Source organism: Euprymna scolopes, chromosome 6 (genome assembly GCF_053919585.1).
Source record: "Euprymna scolopes isolate OS-2025 chromosome 6, ASM5391958v1, whole genome shotgun sequence".
Classification (NCBI taxonomy): domain Eukaryota; kingdom Metazoa; phylum Mollusca; class Cephalopoda; order Sepiida; family Sepiolidae; genus Euprymna; species Euprymna scolopes.
Window position 1 is genome coordinate 103,196,096 of NC_136487.1, and position 22,513 is coordinate 103,218,608.

Sequence of the window (22,513 nt, forward strand, 5' to 3'; positions counted from 1 at the left end):
TCGAGATTGTCAGATCTGGCTGTCCTGTCTATTGAAAATGAACTTACAAAACAAATAAATTTTGACAATGTCATTGACGAGTTTGCCACAGCGAAAACAAGAAAACATTCATTACAGGGCAATAATATCGAACGTATATTCTTTTGTGAATTGCTATGTTTTGCATTTAAATGTTCGGAAAGTGAACATTTCTTCTAAAAATCAAAGTATGACAGGGTGTAGCGTTTTATGTAATGTTACGATATTTATGTAATGTTACAATATTTAATAAAAAAATTTATTGGGATTTGTTTTTCCCCCACTTTGTAACACTCTGTTTTATTAATTTTTTTGTTTTTTTTGAATACAACTACAAAACAGAATTCCTTCTGTTTTGAGAAATGAAAATTTTTTTGTTACACATGTCTATGTCAAATTTGATATGATGAAAGAAAACTGTAAAATAGCTTCAAAGTTTTTATGTTACACATGCAGTTTTGTTAATATGATTTTTCCGAACTTTTGAGTGCTTCTGAGCAAATATCGGGAAGAATCGGTATATGATGATGCAAAAACGCGATGAAGAAGAAAAACACAAATAACGTAAAATTGTTGCTAATATATTTTAAGGAGAAAATAAGTAAAACACCATTGGTAATGTTAAACTTTTATTTTAACAAGAAAACAAAAACGAAGTAAAAGAATGTAAAGAAGATATGAAAATTTTTTTTTGTAGATGTCTTTTTATTAAACCTATCAATTAAAATCTTTATTTATTGTTGTTTGGGGACCAATGTTGTTTTTTTTTTCGAGGGAGGACATTTTTATGATTTTTTTCTTGTTAGTTATTAATTTTTTGCCGATTGTTAGTGGTCATGTTTATGTTCTTTTGTTTGATTGGTTTTTATTTTTTTTAATGTAGAGGGTAGGGTGGTTGGCAAATTTTCTGTTGAGGCAAGAGCAGACGATAACCGCAAAAATATAAAAGGGGGCGTAGAGAAAGCGGAAGGAAGCTGAGGGTTATATTGAGCTACTTGGTTCATTATGCAGGTGAAAGGATCTTTGAATTTCTGTCTCCACATGAAGTCTGTCAGGTAGCTTTCTGATAGTTCCCCGTTGGTCCCACATTCAATTTTGTTTCTTTGCTTTGCTTCCCTCCACATTCTCTCGACGTGGTTCATTATCGCAGGTGTAGTAGGGTCAACAAAGTTTATAGATTCATTATCTTAATTATCTGGAAACTTTGGCAAAAAAAGAACTTTATTGAAGTGTGCACTTTGCCAAAAAAATAATTGAATAAAAAAAATTCATTTAAATTTTTTAGCATCTGCTAACTTGAATTCGATTAGTTAAGTGTGTCGGTATATCCTGCTTCTTCTCGATATCTGCCTGGAAACGCATGTAAAACTTGTAAAGGATCAGAAAAATTGTGGTAACAAAACTGCATATTTTTCTTTCTCGTGTAGATTTAAATATAAAATAAAAAGATCATTAACTCACTGTTTCGTTTTTTTTTTTTTTCTATTTTTAATAAGCATCTTACTTCTTTTCTCACTGATTTTTCCTTTTTTTTTCTTTTTCGGCGTTTCTATTCGACTGCGTTTCTAATGCCCTTTTTTCTTCTTCATAACAATTATTTCATTTATTTTTCATCCATTTACTAAGTAACTCGTCGTAGTATACGCTTATGTTGTTCTTCCTTAAAAGGTTTTCATACCCGATTTTCATACTAGTAAATAAGTTTATTATTATTGTAATATTATGAACAGTTGCATTTGAACTGATTGTTTTTTCGTACTTCATTTTGTTTTTGATTGTGCATGTAAACAGCCAGGAAGTAAGTAGAGCATGTATGAAAATTTAAGATAGCTAACCATTCAGTATAGGGTGAAGTGGAGGGTCAGTGGGGTGAAATTTGAGCGGACCGCCCCGGGTGACGTTTGGTCTAGCTATGCCAGTGGTTGCTAATTACCCCTACTTTACCACTTCTCTTCACTCGTTCTTGACATTCTGATAGCCGTTCTTACCATGAGGAGTTAGGGGTGTCTATTCCGAAAGCTGTTCGTAACATGAGGAGGTTGGGGGTTGGGCAGCAGCAGCAACAACAACAACTATACGTTAATTTTGTTCGTGGGGGGTACGCTTCCACCAGGCAATGCCAGTTAGCGGGTACTGCTAGTTTTCTTTTAAAATTAATGAGTACTTTTTCTTCTGATGAGTTAAGGGAAGAATACATTAAAAAATTGACATAATAATTACATTAATGATTCTGTGTTACAAAAGAATTGAACATTTTAACATGCTTAAAGAAATAAACGGTAAGACAGACAACATCTGGAAATTTGGAATGTAGACCTTTTGTCATTTATTTGTATATGCTCTGTAGTTACATCGATAGTTACATCATAAATTAAAGGATTGGTATAAATAAAAAGTGAAATATAATTGAATAAACATATTTTCCAATAAACATGTATATATATATATATATATATATATATATATATATATATATATATATATACACACACATTTTATTTTTTATTACCTTATCTTTCTGTTAAGTTACATTATTGTTTTGGCTACACAGCCGTTTTTTTGGCCGTCTGTCCTCCAACTTTTACAGAAATGTTCACTATTTTGGGATGAAAGAGTGGAAGAAGTGAATCAGGTCAGGGGGGGGGTGCGAGGAGGGCGGAAGAGGAAGAGAGGAAGGGAACAAGGAGGGAAGGTGGGGGCGTTTGGCATGTCAATAATGTTTTAGTTTTGGGGTTTAAGGAACTTGTGGGGGGAGGGTCTGGGAGGTTTATTTCTGGTGTGGCTGAGGGCATAGGGATACATGAGGGGAAGGGGAATATGTGAGGGTGGAAGGAGGGGGGTTATTTTAAAATTCAAGTCTTAGTGTTAAAGTTTTTAGCGTCTCCTTGGTGAGGTGATTTCTTGGTAAGTATGGCTTGAGCTGTTGGGTGTTGCTTATGTTTGGAGGCGGGGGGGGGGGGGGGCTATGATTCGGTTTATTTATTTTTAGTTTTTATTTTGTTGTTAATTGTTTGGAGAGGGTCAGCCTACACACAGGCGCACGTACACACATATATACTTAAAAGAAACAGTCACAGGTACACATACATGCCTGCCCTGGCGTGCAAATATATATATATATATCAAACAAATGACAAAAGTCTACATTCCAAATTTTATGATGTTGACCATCTTACAATTTATTCCTTTAATTACATTGACATTCACAATTCTTGACAGCAACGTTTTGTAGTGCAAATCATTCATTTAATTATTATATCAATTAATGAATCTATTTTGCCCTTAACTCCTCAAAAGAAACAGCAGCCATTAAAAGATTATATGTATTTGGGCAAGATTACAAAATCCGAAAATTGGAAGAGAAATATATCATAAGGATTAGTATAAAAAAAGGTGAAATAAAATTGCATACATATATATTTCCACAGAAATATGTATGTATGCACACATGTATGCACCTTACTATTGTGTGACTATGAGAAAAAGCACATAAAAAATAAATCGGTATCATTAATTTATCTGTTCATTAATATGTTATTTACTAGATTTCTTAGATTAACTTCCCACTAAAAAAGGTATTTAACTAAATTCAATTACTCCTATTAAAAAATTAACACAGTTGTTTTTCTCTTTTCTGCTGAACAAACTTACCATGATCATGGGCAAATGGGTACAGCTGCTGTTTAATGAGGGTGTGCGCTAACTGGGTATAACGCAAACAGTGTTCGGCATATCCATGTGCTATAAAAACCAAACCTCTGTAAGTACAAGAACAAATATAAACAGCCAGATTAAATAGTACAAATACACCTCATTTTTATATACAAACTAGTGGGGGTCATAAAATCCACTTAAATATGATATTTTAATTTATTAAAAAAAATTGTGATTTGGGTGCCATCAGCAAGAATGCCAACCAAAAACAAAAATTGTAAAGAATAAATAATAAATGGAGCTAGACAGTTGTAAAATAATAAGTAGAAGAAATGGAGGGGAAAGGGTAAGTGCACTTTAATTTGAAAAACAAAGATATGATTAAAAGCACGAAAATGCTGCATCACGGTGTAAAACAGATGAAAACACAAAAATAAAAAAGAACGTGATTGTTGGGTAGTTAAAAAAGATAAAAATAAACCTATTTATGCTTATAATGTAAAGATATAGTGGAAAAAAACTTGCATATCGTGTTATTAGAAAAAAAATGACACATGCCAGACACAAACTCGCAAAAGATAAGACTGTAAGTGAGCATGTTATCCACTGGACTACAATGACACAGATGCTATGACGCTGCTAATTTAGTTTTTTAAATGCACGGTTTGCAAACAGTGTCGAAAGCAAAGTTTTTACCTGACTCCCCCCCCCCATTAAACAAAACAACATTTCTCCACAAAATAAGTGACGATTTTTTTCCAATTTTTCGATATTATGTCCAAGAGATCACTTTTTCTAACAGTAGCAGGTCCATGCAGTAACGATACAGATAACAAAAGTCTTAGCCGACATACAAACACACACGTACACACACACAAATGTTTGAGATTTAATTAATAGATAAAGATAATACATGAAAAAATTTCCTTCAAACTTCCCAGCCTAACATTTGTTGGGGCAATATGAACTGGAACAAATACATTGAGGACATTGCAAAAGCTGCTGCAAAGAAGGTGAGTTCCCTTTATCAAGCTAAAAGACTATTTACACCTGAGAGTATCCTGTACCTGTACAAGGCCACCATTCACCCATGCAAGGAGTATTGTTGCCACATCTGGACTGGTGCATCTACCACTAGCCTCTCCCTCTTGGATAGGGTTCATAAAAGAGTTTTCAATCTGATAGGTCCCATTTCTGTGCCTGTTTTACAAATATTTTAATGAAATATGCTCTCATGAACTTGTTGCACTTGTGCCCCTCAATGTACATATCCCTGACAAATCCACTTAGCAATAACATTTCACCCCTTCATTGTTGAGGTCCCTATATGACAGGCGATATGCCGTAGTCAGCTATGGAAAAATGTTAGTGAAAAAACAAATGAAATTGTTAAGGAAACAGAAAATAGAAAACTAATTTTGATGTGAAGATTGTTGCACACACAGAAAAAAAAAGAAAAAAAATATATCATTAACTTGTGTTATTTTAAATAAAGAAAAAAAAGAAATATAAAGAGAAAAAGTTAACATTGCAAATAGTGGTCATAAGTGTTTAGTAAACCTGTCAATCAAGCTGTTGCTGGTTTGCAAAAGCCAAACTTCTTGTTTAAACAAAGTAAGAAATGTTACGAATTGTGTTATGAAATTGTGTTTGTTCCTTGTTGAACTTTTCAGCTTTTATGTTTAAAAAAAAAACGAAAGACAATTAAAATTGAATTTCTTGGCTTTATTGAAAAAAACAAGGGGAATGTGTATAGATGTATTTGAAATTGAAATGTAATTATCTCATGTATTAATGGTTATATCTGTTTTAAGAACACTAAACGTTTTTATAGTGTTTTGATGTTTTTAAGAAATCATGAATCCCCAATCAAGCAGGAGTTTTTGTTGATGATATGGCACCCAGCAAATCTTATTACTAAGTAATTGAAATTTTTTTATATATAGTTGAATGGAACGATTCTGAAATTTATTTTTTTGTTGTAGTAAAAAGTGATTTTCAGCCGATTCCAAAATTGTGCTGACGTGGACATTTTGAGATCCACATATTTGTGTTTTTGTGTTTTGAACTTTTGTTCTTGGTTAAATGAGAAAAGTATCTTGATTTTATAAGGGAATCATTTTTTTGTATGTGACCGATTATGTATTTGTTGTACCATTTTTTGTAAAATTTTTAGTTGTTTTGTGATTGACATGTATTTTTCACAGGATGGAGAAGTCGAGTGATTTTTGCCTGATAGGGTCTGTGGGGGTCGTCAGGCCTTTTTAGGAACTAACTTCCTCCACAAATAAATAAAAATAAAAAGAAGAAGACTTACATGCAAAACAAACGGAGGTTTATTCACAGAAACCAACCATTAACAAATAAAATATAATTCTCTTTATAATGAGTTCAGAAGTCCTTTTTAAGTGTTCGTATAAAAAAAAGGAGAATGTCTTTTTTTGTTGAACTGTTCATATGTTAAAACATGTTAAGAGAGGCAATAGGTAATGTTCGCCTGTCAAATTGTATGAAACGCGCGGAGCGATGAAAATGGAAGAGTGATAGTAACACGCGTGGAACGTCCGAATGAAAATGCAGTTGAGAGAGAGATTTTATGTTTGCGTGTGCTTAAATACTATTTGGACCGGCTCCCAGCAAGCTTAAAAAGAAAAGTTTAGAAAAATGTCCTTGGAGAAATCCCATTGGACGGAAACATCATGTGGGGTGCTCTGTATTACGTCCGCTCGTTTTGAGTCGATTTAATATATAACGCCACGCCGGAATTTGCGTGGAAGTTATTTTTTATTTTTCATGCGCCAACATAATCATAATCATACTGCGTGCCTAAATTGTATTTATTTTTATAACAATTTTTAATCCGAATCTTAACTGTGTCAACTGGCACAATACTCCCCCCAGATTGAAAACAGAAAAAAAAATTTTTTTTTTTTTTTTTTTTTTAATATGTAATGTATTCCTTGAAATGTTTTGGCCAGTGGACTTTCCTACCTGTTTTTGTCGTAGGTTTGATGTTCCCGTCATTTTCTGCTGGACTCCCATGTTCTAAGGGAATTTGTTCTGGTGGGGAAATTGTCTGAGGGTATTCCTCAATGTATGCTGGTTTAATTCGGTCGATCGCGATGTTGTCTTTCCTGTCTTTCCTTTGGACAGTAAAATATTTTTCATTTCTGTCCAAAACTTGGTATGGTCCTGTGTAATTTGGACAAAATGGCTTTTTGACTGTATCATTCCTAATAAATACATATTTGCATGTGTGAAGGTCATTCGGCATATATGTTTGTTTGTCAGCCCTCCTGGTGGGTGTAAATTTGAGTGAAGACATTTTGCTCTTTAATTCCGTCACAAATGTAGCTGTGGGTGAAATGTCTGTGTATGCATTAAAATATTGTCCAGGTAGTGTGACTGCTGATCCAAAAACTACCTCCGCTGGCGTGCTTTGTAAATCCTCTTTTATCGTGTTTCGGATCATTTATAGGATTAATGGTAAATTATCTGACCAGTCTGCGTTGTTAAGACTCGTAGCCAAAAGAAGTTTTTAGCTGTCTGTGAAAGCGTCCGACGAGGCCGTTCGAACAAGGGTGATAAGCCGTTGTCTTTATGTGGGTTGTTCCCAACAATTGGTTGAACTCTGCGAAGAGTTTCGATTGAAATTGCGAGCCTCTGTCCGTTGTGAGTACTGACGGTACTCCAAATATCGCTATCCAGTCTTTTAGTATTGTTCCTTCACAGGTATGGCTGTTGGCCATCTACTGAACCTGTCGATTACGGTAAGAATGTGGGTGTGTCCTTTTGAGGGGGGTAATGGCCCCACCAAGTCAACATGGATATTGGTAAACCTAGCATCGGGCGTACTGAAAGTGCCCAGCGGTGACTTTGTGTGCCTGTGTATTTTATTCTTTTGACAGGATACACACTTCTTGGTCCAATTTCGAATATCTGTATTCATATTCGGCCAAACAAAGCGGTCTGCTATTATTTTTACAGTGGTTCGTTTGCCTGGATGAGATAAATTGTGAAAATGTTGAAAAACATGTCGTCTGATGCTTGGTGGTCTGTATGGACGTGGTTGTTTTTTTTCTGTATCACAATAAAATGTTGTTGTACTAAAAGGTACGGGCATTTCCTTCAGTTGCAAAGACGTTTTCTGTTGTATGTCAGTGAGTGTCTCGTCCGTCTTTTGTTCTTGTACAATTAATTCCATACTCAACAAACTGGAATTTAGCGAAGTTATTGCAGCTCGTGATAATGCGTCCGCCACAACATTTTCTTGTCCCTTGACGTATCTGATGTCTGTGGAATATTGAGCAATATAATCAAGATGTCTGATTTCTCTTGGGCCATATTTATCTACATGTGTATGCAGTGCATACGTTAACGGTTTATGGTCAGTGTAAATACAAAAGTTTCTTCCTTCTAACAGATGTCTAAAATGTTTAATTGACAAATAAATTGCTAATAGCTCCCTTGAAAAGGTACTGTACTTTGTCTGTGTCTTGCTCAGTTTGGCTGAGAAAAACGATATAGGGGTCATTGTATCCCCTGTCAGTTGGTGTATAACTGCTCCTACAGCTATGTCTGATGCGTCTGTTGTAAGTGTAAGTTTCGATTCTTCACTGTCCTTAATATAATTTAATTTTGTGAAATTGACTAAGGCAGTTTTAGCTTGATGGAAAGCTTTTAAAAGCTGATCCTTCCAGTTTTAATTGTTGGTTTTTCGTTTTGTTCTTCAATAATGACGTTAACGGTGCAAGGATTGTGATTACTGTCATGAATATAAAATAGACGACCTTTAGTGGAAAATCCAGCAACAGTTGTCGTCACTACTGGCTGGAATGATCGTTTCCCTGGTTCTTGCTTTGAAAAGAACAAGGATAAGTGGAACGCCTCGCTTCTGTGCCGAATTTTTTGCGGTAAAAACAGATTTCGTTCGCTCGTTCTTGTGTGTTGCTTCGACATCTACTAAAACTTCGTTTTCGGTAGTTAGGTCGTTTATTAAATGAGTAACGACGGTTTATTTGCATTAATTCCTGCAATTGACGAGTGAGATTTTCGACCGTAGTTTGTAGTCCGGCTACTTCGTCGTCTCTCATCTGTTTTGGCTGAGCTTGTGCTGAGTTTACTTTGCGGTTCCTCAGATTTTCATGAATTCGGTCTGCCATGTCGGCAAGCTTTTCAGTGCTTGTCTCTTCCGTTGTGGGTGCCAGAATTTGTACTGTTGTGTCTGGGAGTTTATCCAGCCACAAACTTCTCATTATATTTTCGGACATTTTGTTGTCCCCTAGCAATGATCGCATGTATCGTAAAAGTTGCGATGGTGTGCGATCTTCCAATTCTACTTGGGTGAAGAGATTGCGTAATATTGTCTCGTTTGATAAGCCAGTCCGTCTCAAAATGGCCTCCTTAAGTTTATCGTCTGGATTATTTTCTGGTACGTTCTCCAATAAATCAGTTACCTCTTCAATGACGTCTGCCAGGAGTTTTTCAACCAAATAACAATACTTGGTTCGCTGAGACGCAATCCGTTTTGCGTCGAAAAGGGCCTGGATCTGGATAAACCACGTCTTTATAATGGTGGGATTAAAAGCTTGTATATTTAGCGTTAATGTAGCCAGAGGTGTTTCAGCACGGGGAGGTTCCATTTTTCTGTTTTTCGTTTGAAAGTAATTTTAAAGCCTTTAAGCTGTCGGTTGACTTGTTTCGAGTACGCGAAGCTTGAAATCGTGATCGAAAAAAAAATGTTGCTCTTGCTAGGGTCTGTGTTTCTGAGGTCTGTTAAACTGCCGAGTGAAGTTTGAGATTGTGGTAGATCATTTTCCGAGGGGTTTTACACGCTCGTGTTCACGTTTGGATCGGCTGAATTGTAGCCGTGTGTGTTCATTACATGTTATTTATCACCAACTCATTATTGGGGGGTGCCTGATGAGCAAGAGTGCTGTTTTGATGCTGAGTCATGATTTGTTTAATTTTCGATTTTATAGCGACTATCGGCATAACTCGCTAATTTGTTGCTATATTGTACTGAGATCCACGCTTCATTTGACGGCTTGTATCATTCCTTGAGATTCGCGTCGTCTTTTTACTTCCTTTGAGTGTTACCGCACGCATGATATAGCAATTAGGTTAGGAAACCGCATGTAGCTTGTAAGGAGATTCCGTTGTGCATGCAATGTTCTAAGTCGAGTCACCAACTTGTGGGGGTCGTCAGGCCTTTTTAGGAACTAACATCCTCCACAAATAAATAAAAATAAAAAGAAGAAGACTTACATGCAAAACAAACGGAGGTTTATTCACAGAAACCAACCATTAACAAATAAAATATAATTCTCTTTATAATGAGTCCAGAAGTCCTTTTTAAGTGTTCGTATAAAAAAAGGAGAATGTCTTTTTTTGTTGAACTGTTCATATGTTAAAACATGTTAAGAGAGGCAATAGGTAATGTTTGCCTGTGAAATTGTATGAAGCGCGCAGAGCGGTGAAAATGGAAGAGTGATAGTAACACGCGTGGAACGTCCGAATGAGAATGCAGTTGAGAGAGAGATTTGATGTTTGTGTGTGCTTAAATACTATTTGGACCGGCTCCCAGATCCACTTTCCCTTTTCATTGTGTCAAATCACTGCTGTGACACATGCATCAATTAGTTGGCCATGTTTTTAATTAATGTAACGAATGTGATGTGCTTGATGACTGGAGAGCAAAGTTGATGCCCTTCAACATGGCATACAGTTTGGCTAAATTAATATGCTGAAAATTGTTCTTGGGTTGCAGCCAACAACTATCCTCCAACACTGTCTGTACTTTTCCAATGTCACCCTTGTTGCTAGTGAGCTGGCATCGACCTATACATTTAGTTCTCAGCCATCCACACATCAGTCTCTATAAGCTTGATCACTCCATCTTGCACATTATATGCCAGAAGAGGAAGTTTGTTTGTTTGTTATTCTCAGCCCTTTATGATCGAACTAGCTATCCTCTTGATTATTTCACATGCCACACAAAGCCACACACACCAGGAAACGCTGAATAAGTCTTCCACACAAACAGAATAAAGTTTGTTGCATAATGAAATTGGCAACTTTTGGGACTGTGTTTCCTCACTTCCAGCAGAGTACCACACTCTCCAGACTATCAATCCGAGCACGTTTGTGTCATTTCCCAACCATCTGGGTCTTTACATTCCAGCACAAACTGAGTCAAATGTCTCTCGATATGAAATGTAGATGCAAAATCTTCATCAACAAGAATATCCTCAATGTAAACCAATGTTGTGCAGTCCATGACTTCCTTCAGCAATAGCACCATGTTGATAATGATACCAAGGGAAGCCACATGTTTCATGAACTCATATTTGGAGGTGCACTCTTCTGAGGTTCAGCAGAGATGCTAACCCTTTTTTGACACCATTTGTGCATCTTAGCAGCATAAATATCTGCATTTGCCTTGAATTTGTCTATCTGATGGCTAAGTTCACAATAGTCTGAGTGCATTTTTGCCTTATTTCGTTGAATCATGGCCACCAACGAAATCAACCCCTTGGGAGGTTCTAGCCTTTGTTCAAGGTATGGTAGGAGACAACTTCTATCCATTCATATGTGGAGTTCCTGCTCATATTCTAGTTGAATTTCCACAACCACTTGATATCCAGACACTCCAATGTATATTTCTTCAGTTGCGGGTCATCTGATCATTTCCACGGCACAATCCACACTTGTCTCTGATGGTCAAAGGTAGCAGCAAAGTGGGAACTTTCCCATCACCAATTCAATCGCTTTTGTAAGTCTAACAGTGATGCATCCCAATGTCTTTATTGCATTGATCCTCCACAACAGATCAAACTCAAGTGGTTTACAATGCATCACCAGAACATCGATCTTGGCAGGATTATTTTTGACTGTGAAAATAGTGACCATTCCACTGACACAGCATGCACATGATTTCCACCTTAGCTGTCTTCCAGGATCAACATTCTCTACTATCGTCTATTGTCTGACAATAAATGTTGAACACTACACGCCATCAACATGGACAATAAAATCCTGGTGGAAAATAAGGCTGGTACTGATGTTTTTGTTCCCTTGCTCATTTCCTAAACAGTCCTAAGTGCTAGTTTACTTAGTACTTCTCACAATGTAGAATAAACACGCGTTACTGTTAGCCGGACACCATATTGAATACCCACTTGAGATAAGGGACATAACTAAATATATAGAAGAAGGCAATAAGTTCAATAACTCCAACTTTAACATTGCTGGTGTCTTCTGGTGTCAGGTGTAGGTCAAAGTTCCAACAGAAAGGAAAAAAAAAACAAAAAACAAACAAACAAAATTGGTTATTAACACAAGTTTCTTAGAATTTCAGTAGATGTTCCCATCCTGTTTCTGTCTCCTGATTCATTTAATTTAGATTCCTTCCTTTACCAACATTTCCTTTATTTTGGCCACATCAACTTTCAAAAGTTTGTCACTTACAAGATTTGATGATTTTAAGGTCTCTACAAAAGATGCGTTGTCTGTTTGCAAAGTACTTCAGGCAACTTGAGTAGTCTGAAGATTTCTCGCAGCATAGCAGCTATCAATACAATTTGCATTAGCAACTTCACTGAGTGCAAGATTCTCGGATGCCAATGGGCTTTTTGTTACTTGTTCAAGTATTTTTTTTACCATAAAGATGATAAATCCATCCTGTGAGGAACCATCCTCCAAGCTGGCATGGATAGCATCAGAATAGCAAACCACACTCAACTCTGAAGGATTTCCCAGCTGTGGAAAGGATATGGAACCTGTCTTTGATTTAAGTTGTAATAGACTTGTTGGCTTCAAAAAGTAACTTCACTTTAGGAGATTTTCCGGTATTACTCATCTTACATAAAATAAATCAGGTCGAGTCTAGGTAGACACCCACATCATTTGACCTTTTAGTCTTTTTAAATCTGTCTTCTCCTCTTCACTCAGCTCATCATTTTTTCCTTAAGGATCTTCCTTTCTTTATATTTATTGGAGAAAGAGATGATACATAACTGTTTTAGTTTATAATGATCCCATCTTCTGTTTCTCTAACGCACAATCCCAGAAATTTGAAAGTTCCATTTTCATGCATTCCAACCAATATTTTCTTTAATTCTGAAATCGTATTTTTTAAAAAATAATCATTTCCACAAAATATAAAGTCATCTACATGCTTTGCCAGAATACCCATCAAGTTCGCAGATAAATCATGCAAAGAAACAGTGCATTATCATATGCACTTACTATTCCTTTTATTTAAGTTAATTGTACCATGAACAGGGTGCATCATTCAATCCATAAATACATCTTTTCAGTTTCCGCACTTGTGACTCTGGACATGCCTCGGATGGTGGTCTAAGAAATACTCTCTCTTGCATATCATCTTGCAAAAATGCTTAAGTGAAATCAATTCTTAACAGAGACTGTTAACATTACAAGACGCATAGCTTCATGGCTGCATGTTGGAGTCTGTTTTTAGGTTAGATAAATTTTATTCATGGCCATGTGCTACAAGATGAGCCTTTGTTATCTTTTTGTTATACTTAACTTTCTCTGTTATCACCCATCTTGTTGATATGCATTTTTAACCTATGTTAGGGACATATTCATAGACTTCATGAGTTTTCATGTTTTTATTTCTTTCTCCTTTGCATCAATCACATTTTTTGCTTGTTGTTGTTCAGTTGTTAGAAAAACATTGTTTTTCATCATCTTCTTCTGTTACTTGGGGAAGTTCTCTCCATCAATCAACCTTATCCCAGTTGATACACACTGGATATTCATTTTCTGTAGCTGGTTCTATATTTCGCCAATAGCCATAATTTTCAGTTGATTTTGGTTGTTTACTCATAATCTTTCCTTTTTTCCACTCATTACTTGCAATAATTTTATATTCCACTATTTTCCCTTTACTCGTCCTTGTAGCATTTTCTTTCAGTTTATACCCGTTACTATTGGAATTTTCATCATGTTAATCTTCAACTTCAATCTTCCAAGACTTATTTAAGGGAATTGTATTTTCTTTATTCTTTGGCCTTCCAACGTCCTCGTTTACCTCCATCAAGTGACATGGATGTATTCTGTAGAATTCTGCTTCATGTCAGAAAAGTATACACGACTCTTTTTACCCAAAACTTTGGTAGGGCCATGCCATCCTAAATGTTTTGTCTTCTATAGTAAATGCTGTCCCTTGTCACAAATTGTTCATCCGTATAATGTCTTATATTAAATCGCAGTACTCTCAGAATTTTTTCACTTGATTCAATCTCCATAAACCTTTTTCTTGCTAAATGTAGGGCATTTAAATTTATTCTAACCATCTCACTGGTTGTTGAAGCATCTAATGCAGGTAACTGGTCTTTAAAAACTGATGGCATATTCATGTTAGATCCAAAAGCAAGCTCATTTGTTCATGGAATCTACATTAAGTTTAGGCACAGATAAAGAGTGGGGGGAAATTATTGACAGTGGTTTCAACTAGATGAGTGTTTTTCATGAAAGTTTGGTGAGGGGGGGGGGCAGAGATTGGAGCTCAGATGAGCACTTCCTATGAAAATAACGATAAAGCAGAGACATGCTCGCAACATCTCTTGTGGGAAAGAGGTTGCAAGGAAGAGAAAAGGGAATCCTCCACTAGGCTATGGTCTATTTTGAATTCTATCAAGGCAGAATAAGATCTCCCTAGAAACTCCTGCTCAGATGTGGCAACAGTACTCCATCCTTTGATGTACCTGACTTTTATATTGATAGAGAATTGCATCAGCAGTGAGATATTTAATGGAGTGGTAGAAACATCCCGTCATTTTTCCAGCAACCTTGGCAATGGATTTGATGTACGTTTCCATTTCAGATCAGGAGTAAAGGTCAAGCCCAGAAGCTTGCCAAACATGGAGCCTCCCCAGGACTAGAGTTTTAGGGTTTTAATGCTTTTAGGGCACAACCTAATAAAATAAATAATTCAATACAAGCTTCTGAAATGACGAACGCAACAACTTCATAAAAGGTAACACAGAAAAGGTTTATTAAGGAGAATGTGATATGTTCCTTGTTAAAAGCTGGACTCCAGCTACCTGGTGCTATCGCGGTAGTTATTCTAGTGGAATCGTCGATACCGGTAGAAATAACACCAAGGTGGAGAGAGAGAGAGAGAGCGAAGAAAAGAGGGTCCGTTCCGTTTTGGTGTCTCTCTCAGTAAGGACGAGTTCTTATTCCTCAAACCGGATGCTGGCTGAATTCCTTAGGGGATAGAAAGGATTAATGCGCCGTACCCCTGATTGGTCAGTATGTGGCCAAATAGCACAGGGGAGAGGCATTGATTCGTTAAAAGAAAAAAGTTCCATTTGTTTCTGCTACATAACCCCCTGCTTAGGCAGAAAGCTGACAGAGAAAAAGGTAGCATAACAAATGGTAAAAAATAAAAATGTCATTTTATTGTATTTATTTTTACGAGAAAGAAAAAAATGTTCTTACTTTTGTGTGAAAAGTTGGGGAATATTTGCAACTTTTTTTTGTAATAGCATTTTTTTTTTTTTTTTGAAAGAAGGGAAAATAAGGAAAAAATATTTTCTTAACAGAAATACAAAGTTTTACACAGTTTCTTCAGCCAATGTACCCATCGATCACTACGTGTAGTGGTGACATGATTGTCTTCATTTGGAGCATTTACTTCAGGTGTATGCATATTTTGATGCTGTGTGAAAGTAGGGGGAATGTGTGGCTCGTTTGTTTTTGTGTCAAGAAAGGCTTTTTTTACTCTATCAACAGAGACAGTTACTCTTTTACCACTGATAAAGTAAAAAGTTTATCAGTATGTGAAAGCACACGATAGGAGCCAGTATAAGGTGAAGTTAGGGGGGGGGGCTTTCACGGCGTCCTTTCTAAGAAAAACATAAGTCCAAGACGAAATGCCCTTTGGGACCGAAGATCTAATGGTCTGTTTCCTAGTGTGCATCGGTGGGAGCTTACTAAAATAAGCTCGCAGTTCGTTGACATACAGAGCTGAATCGTTTGTTGTTAATTCTATCGGGCTCAGCAGTAGAGGTACTCCATAGAAAGTTCGGCTGAAGAGTATCCCAGGTTGATAGCAGCACAACAGCCAAGAAGGACAACCGGTACATATTCGCTCGATCGCTGTTGGTCAGGATAAGCACGTAATGCTGCTATCAATTGGCAACGGAAGCGTTCAATCATCCCGTTAGAAGCAGGGTGATAGCTTGTAGTGCGAATACGTTTGATCCCTAGAATCCTGGAGAGTTCCTGGAAGAGGTGGGATTCAAACTGTACACCACGATTAGTGGTGATGATGGTGGGAACTCTGTAACGCGTTATCCAACCTGATATAAGAGCTTGCGCTACAGACTCAGCCGAAATGTCTGTGAGGGGAATGACTTCAGGCCACCATGTGAAACGGTCTATACAGGTCAGGAGATAAGTAAATCCCTGACCGACTAGCCAAGGTCCAACCAGGTCGATGTGCACATGGCTAAACCAAGCGTCTGGGGTGGTGAATGTTCCAAGGGGTGCACGGATATGCTTGTGCACCTTTGACTTTTGGCAGGATACTCAGGAACATGTCCAGGCAGTGCTATCACACCTCATATTTGGCCAGAAAAATCTAGCTGTAATCAGTTTCACTGTGGCTCTGCATCCGGGCTGTGCCAAATTGTGTAGGGTGTCAAAAACAGCTCTACGATGAGTCAATGGAACGAATGGTCGAGGTGAATCCGTTGAAGTGTCACAAATGATCTGCATATCTGAGGTAGGCATGGGCAGGTATGCGAATTTGCAAGTTGCAAATTCAGGTGACGACGGATCCAACGTGTCCAGACTTGGCTGGTCTAAGGCCATCTGCTGCAAATCGATACCCGATGGTGAGGACAGAGAATTAATGGGAAGGTGGGACAAAGCATCTGCCGCAGCATTCTGCTCACCTGAGATATGTCAGATATTGCTGGTAAATTGTGAAACAAAATCCAAGTGGCGCGTTTCGCGGGGAGAATATTTGTCCGGCTTAGAACGCAATGCGTATGTAAGCAGATGGTGATCAGTGTAGATCACAAATTGACAGCCCTCGAGTGAATGTTGGAAATGTTTCACTGCGAGATACATTGCCAGGAGTTCACGGCCAAACGTGCTGTAACGTTGTTCCGCTGGTTTCAGCTGTCTTGAAAAGTATGCGAGAGGTTGTAACTGTTGTTGGTGCTGCTGTTGCAACACTGCACCTACAGCTGTGCCCGATGCGTCAACGACCAGAGAAAACTGGGCATCGGGTACAGGATGTACAAGTAGAGATGTTATCACCAGTTTTGTTTTCACTTCATTAAAAGCCTTAAATTGGATCTCATTAAGTGAGATTTGCTCATTTTTCTTTTTCCTGTTACGTAACAGGTCGAAAAGAGGAGCTAGGGGATCCGTGCAGTGTAGGATAAAGCGTCTGTAATAGTTTAACAAACCGAGGAAGTGCCTTAGTTTGCAAAGTGAAGTGGGTGGTTGAAGGTCTTGTAGAGCCTTCACCTTTTCCGGTAACGGAGATATACTGTCTGGGCTGATAATGTGGCCCAGGAAAACTAGTGACGACGCACCAAAAACACATTTACCAGGGTTAATCCTAACCTGGTATCACTGAAACCGTTTGAATAGTAGGCGGAGGTGAGTGACATGTTCCTCAGGTGAGGCACTTGCCATGAGAATGTCGTCTATATAGTTATAGATGAAGTCCAAGTCATGCACTACTTCATCCATGAAGCGCTGAAATGTGCTAGCTGCATTTCGTAAACCAAAGGGCATAGTTAAGAATTCAAACGCTCCGAATGGAATCATTACCGCAGTCGGCCGCATTTACTGGAATCTGATGGTAAGCCTTAACTAGGTCTAGTTTGGAGAAGGTCTTACAACCATGTAGAGAGGAAGCAAAGTCTTGTATATGTGGGATTGGGTAATGATCAGGTACCGTCATGGCATTGAGTCGTCAGTGGTCCCCAGTCGGACGCCAATCTCCGTCTCGTTTTGGGACCATATGCAAAGGGGAAGCCCATAGACTGGATGAGGGGCATATTATTCCTAGCTGCAGCATATGGTTGAATTCTGGCTTCGCTGCCTTAAGTTTATCAGCAGGGAGGCGGCGAGGGCGTGAGAAAACAGGAGCACGTGTGGTATCGATGTGATGTTTTGTGGTGTGTGTGGTTTCGCTTACACAAATTTAAATTAAATGTTTATTACTTTAAATTAAAATGTTTTAGGCGATTGACTTTTCGTCCTGTTTTTGTTGTTGGTGTGGTTGTTCCAAAAACAGAGTGTGTTCATAAAAAAGGTATTTACTTACGCATGGAAAAGGCGTTTACTCTTTTTTTTAGGGCTGACATTTGTTTTGTGTGTTTTTTTGGGGGTTTTTTTTTAACGCTCTCGCAGTTTGTCGCTTACGGACTGTTATGTGATGTGGCAGCAGGCGTTTTCTTCCGAGAGAATATATTGACCACATGCGTCAAAAATGTGGCACTGACCCCTTAAAATATTTTTATGTATATATTTATTCTCGGGTTCAGAAAACGGCAAAGGTCCAGTGCATAACAAGGAAATAGCGCCTTTTTCTTTTTTTTATGTTTGTCGAGCTTGAATTTTTTTTTAATTTGATATGAAGTCGACAGTTCCATGTTTATTTTTCTTTGCCGAGTCTGACGTGGGGTTTCGTCATTGTTGTTCGTCTGCAGCTGGAGAAATTCTCTTTTTCCGTCTGTATACCCAACGTTGCTTGTCTTTAGTCAAATAACGTGGTGATGTGCCAGTTGTTTGTAAAGGAAAAGAGTTCTGGAAAAACGAGGTCCGTTAGCATGAAGAGGAAAAAAGGAGGTTCAATGCCATTGTTGCTTGTTGAGTTACTTGTCAGTAATAGTTCACTTGTTTTTCTCTGTTGAAAAGTTTGCTTTTTGGGGCCGAATTTTAGCTCGCTAGTTTTTCTGTGCTTTGTCGGGTTTTATAAAAAATGAAGAAAAAGGCTCACCATTCAGAATTGCTTGTATATCATGAGGGGGGGTCACCATTTTAGGGTTTTGAATGCTTTTAGGGCACAACCTAATAAAATAAATAATTCAATACAAGCTTCTGAAATGACGAACGCAACAACTTCACAAAATGCAACACAGAAAAGGTTTATTAAGGAGAATGTGATATGTTTCTTGTCAAAAGCTGGACTCCGGCTACCTGGTGCTATCGCGGTAGTTATTCCAGTCGAATCGTCGATACCGGTAGAAATAACACCAAAGTGGAGAGAGAGAGAGCGAAGAAAAGAGGGTCCGTTCCGTTTTGGTGCCTCTCTCAGTAAGGGTGAGTTTTTATTCCTCAAACCAGATACTGGCCGAATTCCTTAGGGGATAGGAAGGATTAATGCGCCGTACCCCTGATTGGTCAGTATGTGGCCAAATAGCACAGGGGAGAGGCATTGATTCGTTAAAAGAAAAAAGTTCCATTTGTTTTTGCTACTGAGTCATTCATTTCAATTGATGCCAGATGGGGATCAGAATGTTTATTATGTGAAGATAGAAGCTTGGTTTTAGATGCATTAAAAGTAACCAGGCACCTCTTTCCCCATTGTACCACATGCTCAAGATCAGAGAGAGAATCAGAGAGAACTTGGTCATTTACGGCCTTTGATGGGTTGCCATAGATGGTAATGTTATCAGCATAAATGTCTACAAATGATCTTAGGATGTTATTTGGGAAATCATTGATGTAGATCTAGAAGAGAGTTGGGCCCAGGATGGAGCCTTGAGGGACTTCATCATTAACACTGATTCTGCCTATCAACCACTACTCTTATGAGTCTATCAGAGAGAAATGATTTTATAATTGAGAAGACATTTCCAACTATACCGTAAAGTAGACCTTTATGCCATACCCTATCAAAGGCCTTTGATATGTCAAGAGCAATTGTCCTAGAAAGGAAGTCTCTGCTGAGAGATTCACTAATCCTATGAGATATAACCATTAGCAGTGCTGTAGATCTAGCAGAATGGAAACCATGTCACTAAGAAGGTTATTTTTGCTATTTTACAGATTCCAGCAAATTACTCATGACACATAAGAGACATTGGTTTGTACTGAGAGGAAGATGACTAATCACACCTTAATTCCTAAATACAGGGCATACTGATGAGATTTTTCAGGGTGTGTGGAAGCAATTCTCTTTAAGACAGTGCTTAAACAGCTTTGTAACTTAAGTATGGGAGCTAGTTCGGGTTGAAGCTTTTTCTGGAATGCCGTCAGAGCCAGTTGCTTTACTGGAATCAAGGTTTTTGATTAGCTTGGCAACATCATGCACAGATATTTGTATGTCGCATAGTGTGTTTTCTGATACAGAAGGAAATACGGAGGTTGACGGTCTTGGTTGTATAGGGTAGAATTAGCTGTAAAGTTCTTGACAAACAGTTTGGCTTTGTCACATGCTGATTAGATTACCTCAGGTCCATTGATGATAGTTGGGATTGAACACATGTTTCTGTTCAGGACACTGTTTGCTATTTGCCAAAACTGGTAGGAACCAAGCCGCTGCTCAGCTACTTTCGAACAGAGCATATAACTCTCGTGTTCTTTATTACCTTTTTACAGTAGTTGCTGGCAGTTCTGAAAGTGACTTTAATCGCAGTACATCTTTATCTTCCAATGTTTTCTTCATTGCTTCAGCCAATATTAGATTGTGGCATTCTACAGTGCCATTACTGAATGGACCTTCAGCAACTGTAGTGTAGGTTTCAATATTCAGTTTTTCATTCACCTCTCTGTAGCCATTGTTATTAAATTCTCTCATTATCATTAAAGGAGCGTTTGGGAACTCCAAAATATGCTAGCCACATTAAAAATATGTTGTGAATAATTTCTTCACTCTTCCTGCAGAGTGCCTAGTGGATGCATCAATTAGATCTAAAATGTAGCATTGTTATGTCTGAATTCTGTTAAGTTCATACATACAGTATCATTAAACTGGTTTCCAAGAGCCAATCCCACCATCGGATGAAGAGGGGGTCTTCTAAGCCTTAAACAAACTGAACACAAATCACAGACATCTATATATATAAAAGCGAAAATGTATGTATGTTTGTGTGTCTGCTAAAAACTTTCGACAGACGCGACGAAAATTCACAAATTCGGTATCATATCGAAGCCCCATCCTTCGCTTGAAAAATATCGAAAAATTGGCCAAAAATGTTAACTTTTTCACCCCAAAATCGACAATTTTCGACAGGGGGGGGGTCAACAAAAACGGGTTTCTCGTAACGATGACCGATTATATGCATGCGTCAGATGATGTCATGACGTCATGACCTGACTACTTTAAATAGTTGAAAAACCAAACACATTTCGTCTACGTCGCTTTAGCGCAGTTGATTAGCGCGTTTGTTCATTATCTAAACGTTTTGGGTTCGAATCGTGGTGTGAGATGGGGTTTTTTTTTTTCGATTTTTTAAATTTAAATATTGAACCCTGTGTTATTTAAGCCATTTTTCATGTAACGTTCGTTTTCTTGTTTTTTTTTTTTTACTTCGCTTATTCTTAGCGACACCCCAAAACACCCGGGTATCCACCGATTTTTTAAATTTTAATATCGAAACAGGCTTATTTAAGCAATTTTTCACGTGTTCGTTTTTCTGTTTTCATCGTTCGTTTGCCTTATGTTAGATTTTTTTGTGTTTTTTTTATGTTTTGATTACCCCCTCCCCCCGCTTAATTAAAACGTTGAATGCTTACATCGTTATCGTCGTAACGCTCGACGACTTTCAAACATCTTTCACTAACTCATTCTGGCTGGCCGATTTTATTTTCAAACTTCGCCTCAGGGCTTCGGGTTCGATCCTTTCCCCCCCCCCGGTTTCTTTTTTATTTAACACCACACACACCTACAAACACCCGGGCAACGCCGGGTACCCCTGCTAGTCCTTAATAAGAGCCAGAAAGTCCTTATGAAAGGCCCTACTGCCTCTCACCAATGATACCCACTAAATTATCTGACCCACCAAATTATCGCCCCATTAGCCTCCTCCCGCTTTTCGCCAAAATATTTGAGTCCTTAGTTAATCAAGCCCTAGTCCAGCACCTAACAGCTGCTAAACTCCTGACTGACAAACAATATGGATTCAGGCAAGCCCGTTCAACAGCAGATATCTTAACTGTAGTTTCTGAACGTATTGGACAAAACAGGGGAGGGTAGAGCGGTAGCCCTTGATATATCTAAGGCGTTTGACAGGGTATGGCACGATGGTCTTCTAAGGAAAATTAGATCATATGGAATCACTGGAAGAATTCATAATGTAATTAAATCCTTCTTAAGTAAGAGAAAAATCAAAGTTGTCCTCGACGGTCGTATATCTAAACAATATGACATAAATGCGGGAGTACCTCAGGGGTCTATCCTTAGACCTCTATTATTCCTGATATTCATAAATGACCTCCCGTATAAAATTGTTTCGTAGATGGGTATATTTGGCGATGACACCACTCTCTATAACAGATATGAGGTGAAAACAAATGAACACATATCCAAGGAAATGGCAGAAACACTAGAGGATGACCTCCAATCTGTAGTGGAATGGGGACAAAAATGGATGGTCACATTCAATGCTGCTAAGACTAAGCTTGTTTCCTACAAGAAACCTTCTCTACCACCAATAGCAATGGCCAAGAAGACATTGCCTGAAAGTACTTCTTTTAAACTCCTCGGCCTAACGTTTACAGGGAATATGAACTGGAATAGATATATTGAGAGTATTGCCAAGGCTGCTGCAAGGAAGGTTGGCTCCCTCTACCGTGCTAGAAAACTACTTACGCCTGACAGTATCCTGTACCTCTA

The 22,513-nt window shown here is 38.0% G+C and overlaps 1 protein-coding gene across 4 annotated transcripts in view; it reads right to left on the reverse strand.

The window, feature by feature from the left end:
• Positions 1-22,513, reverse strand: part of LOC145277827 (monoglyceride lipase-like) — a 610,056-nt gene that overhangs the window by 318,248 nt on the left and 269,295 nt on the right. For all 4 annotated transcript variants that reach the window (XM_080129733.1, XM_080129734.1, XM_080129735.1 and 1 more), the window contains one exon: positions 3,670-3,776. In XM_080129733.1, the coding sequence (XP_079985859.1) occupies positions 3,670-3,776 (107 nt within the window). The remainder of the gene's footprint in view (positions 1-3,669; positions 3,777-22,513) is intronic.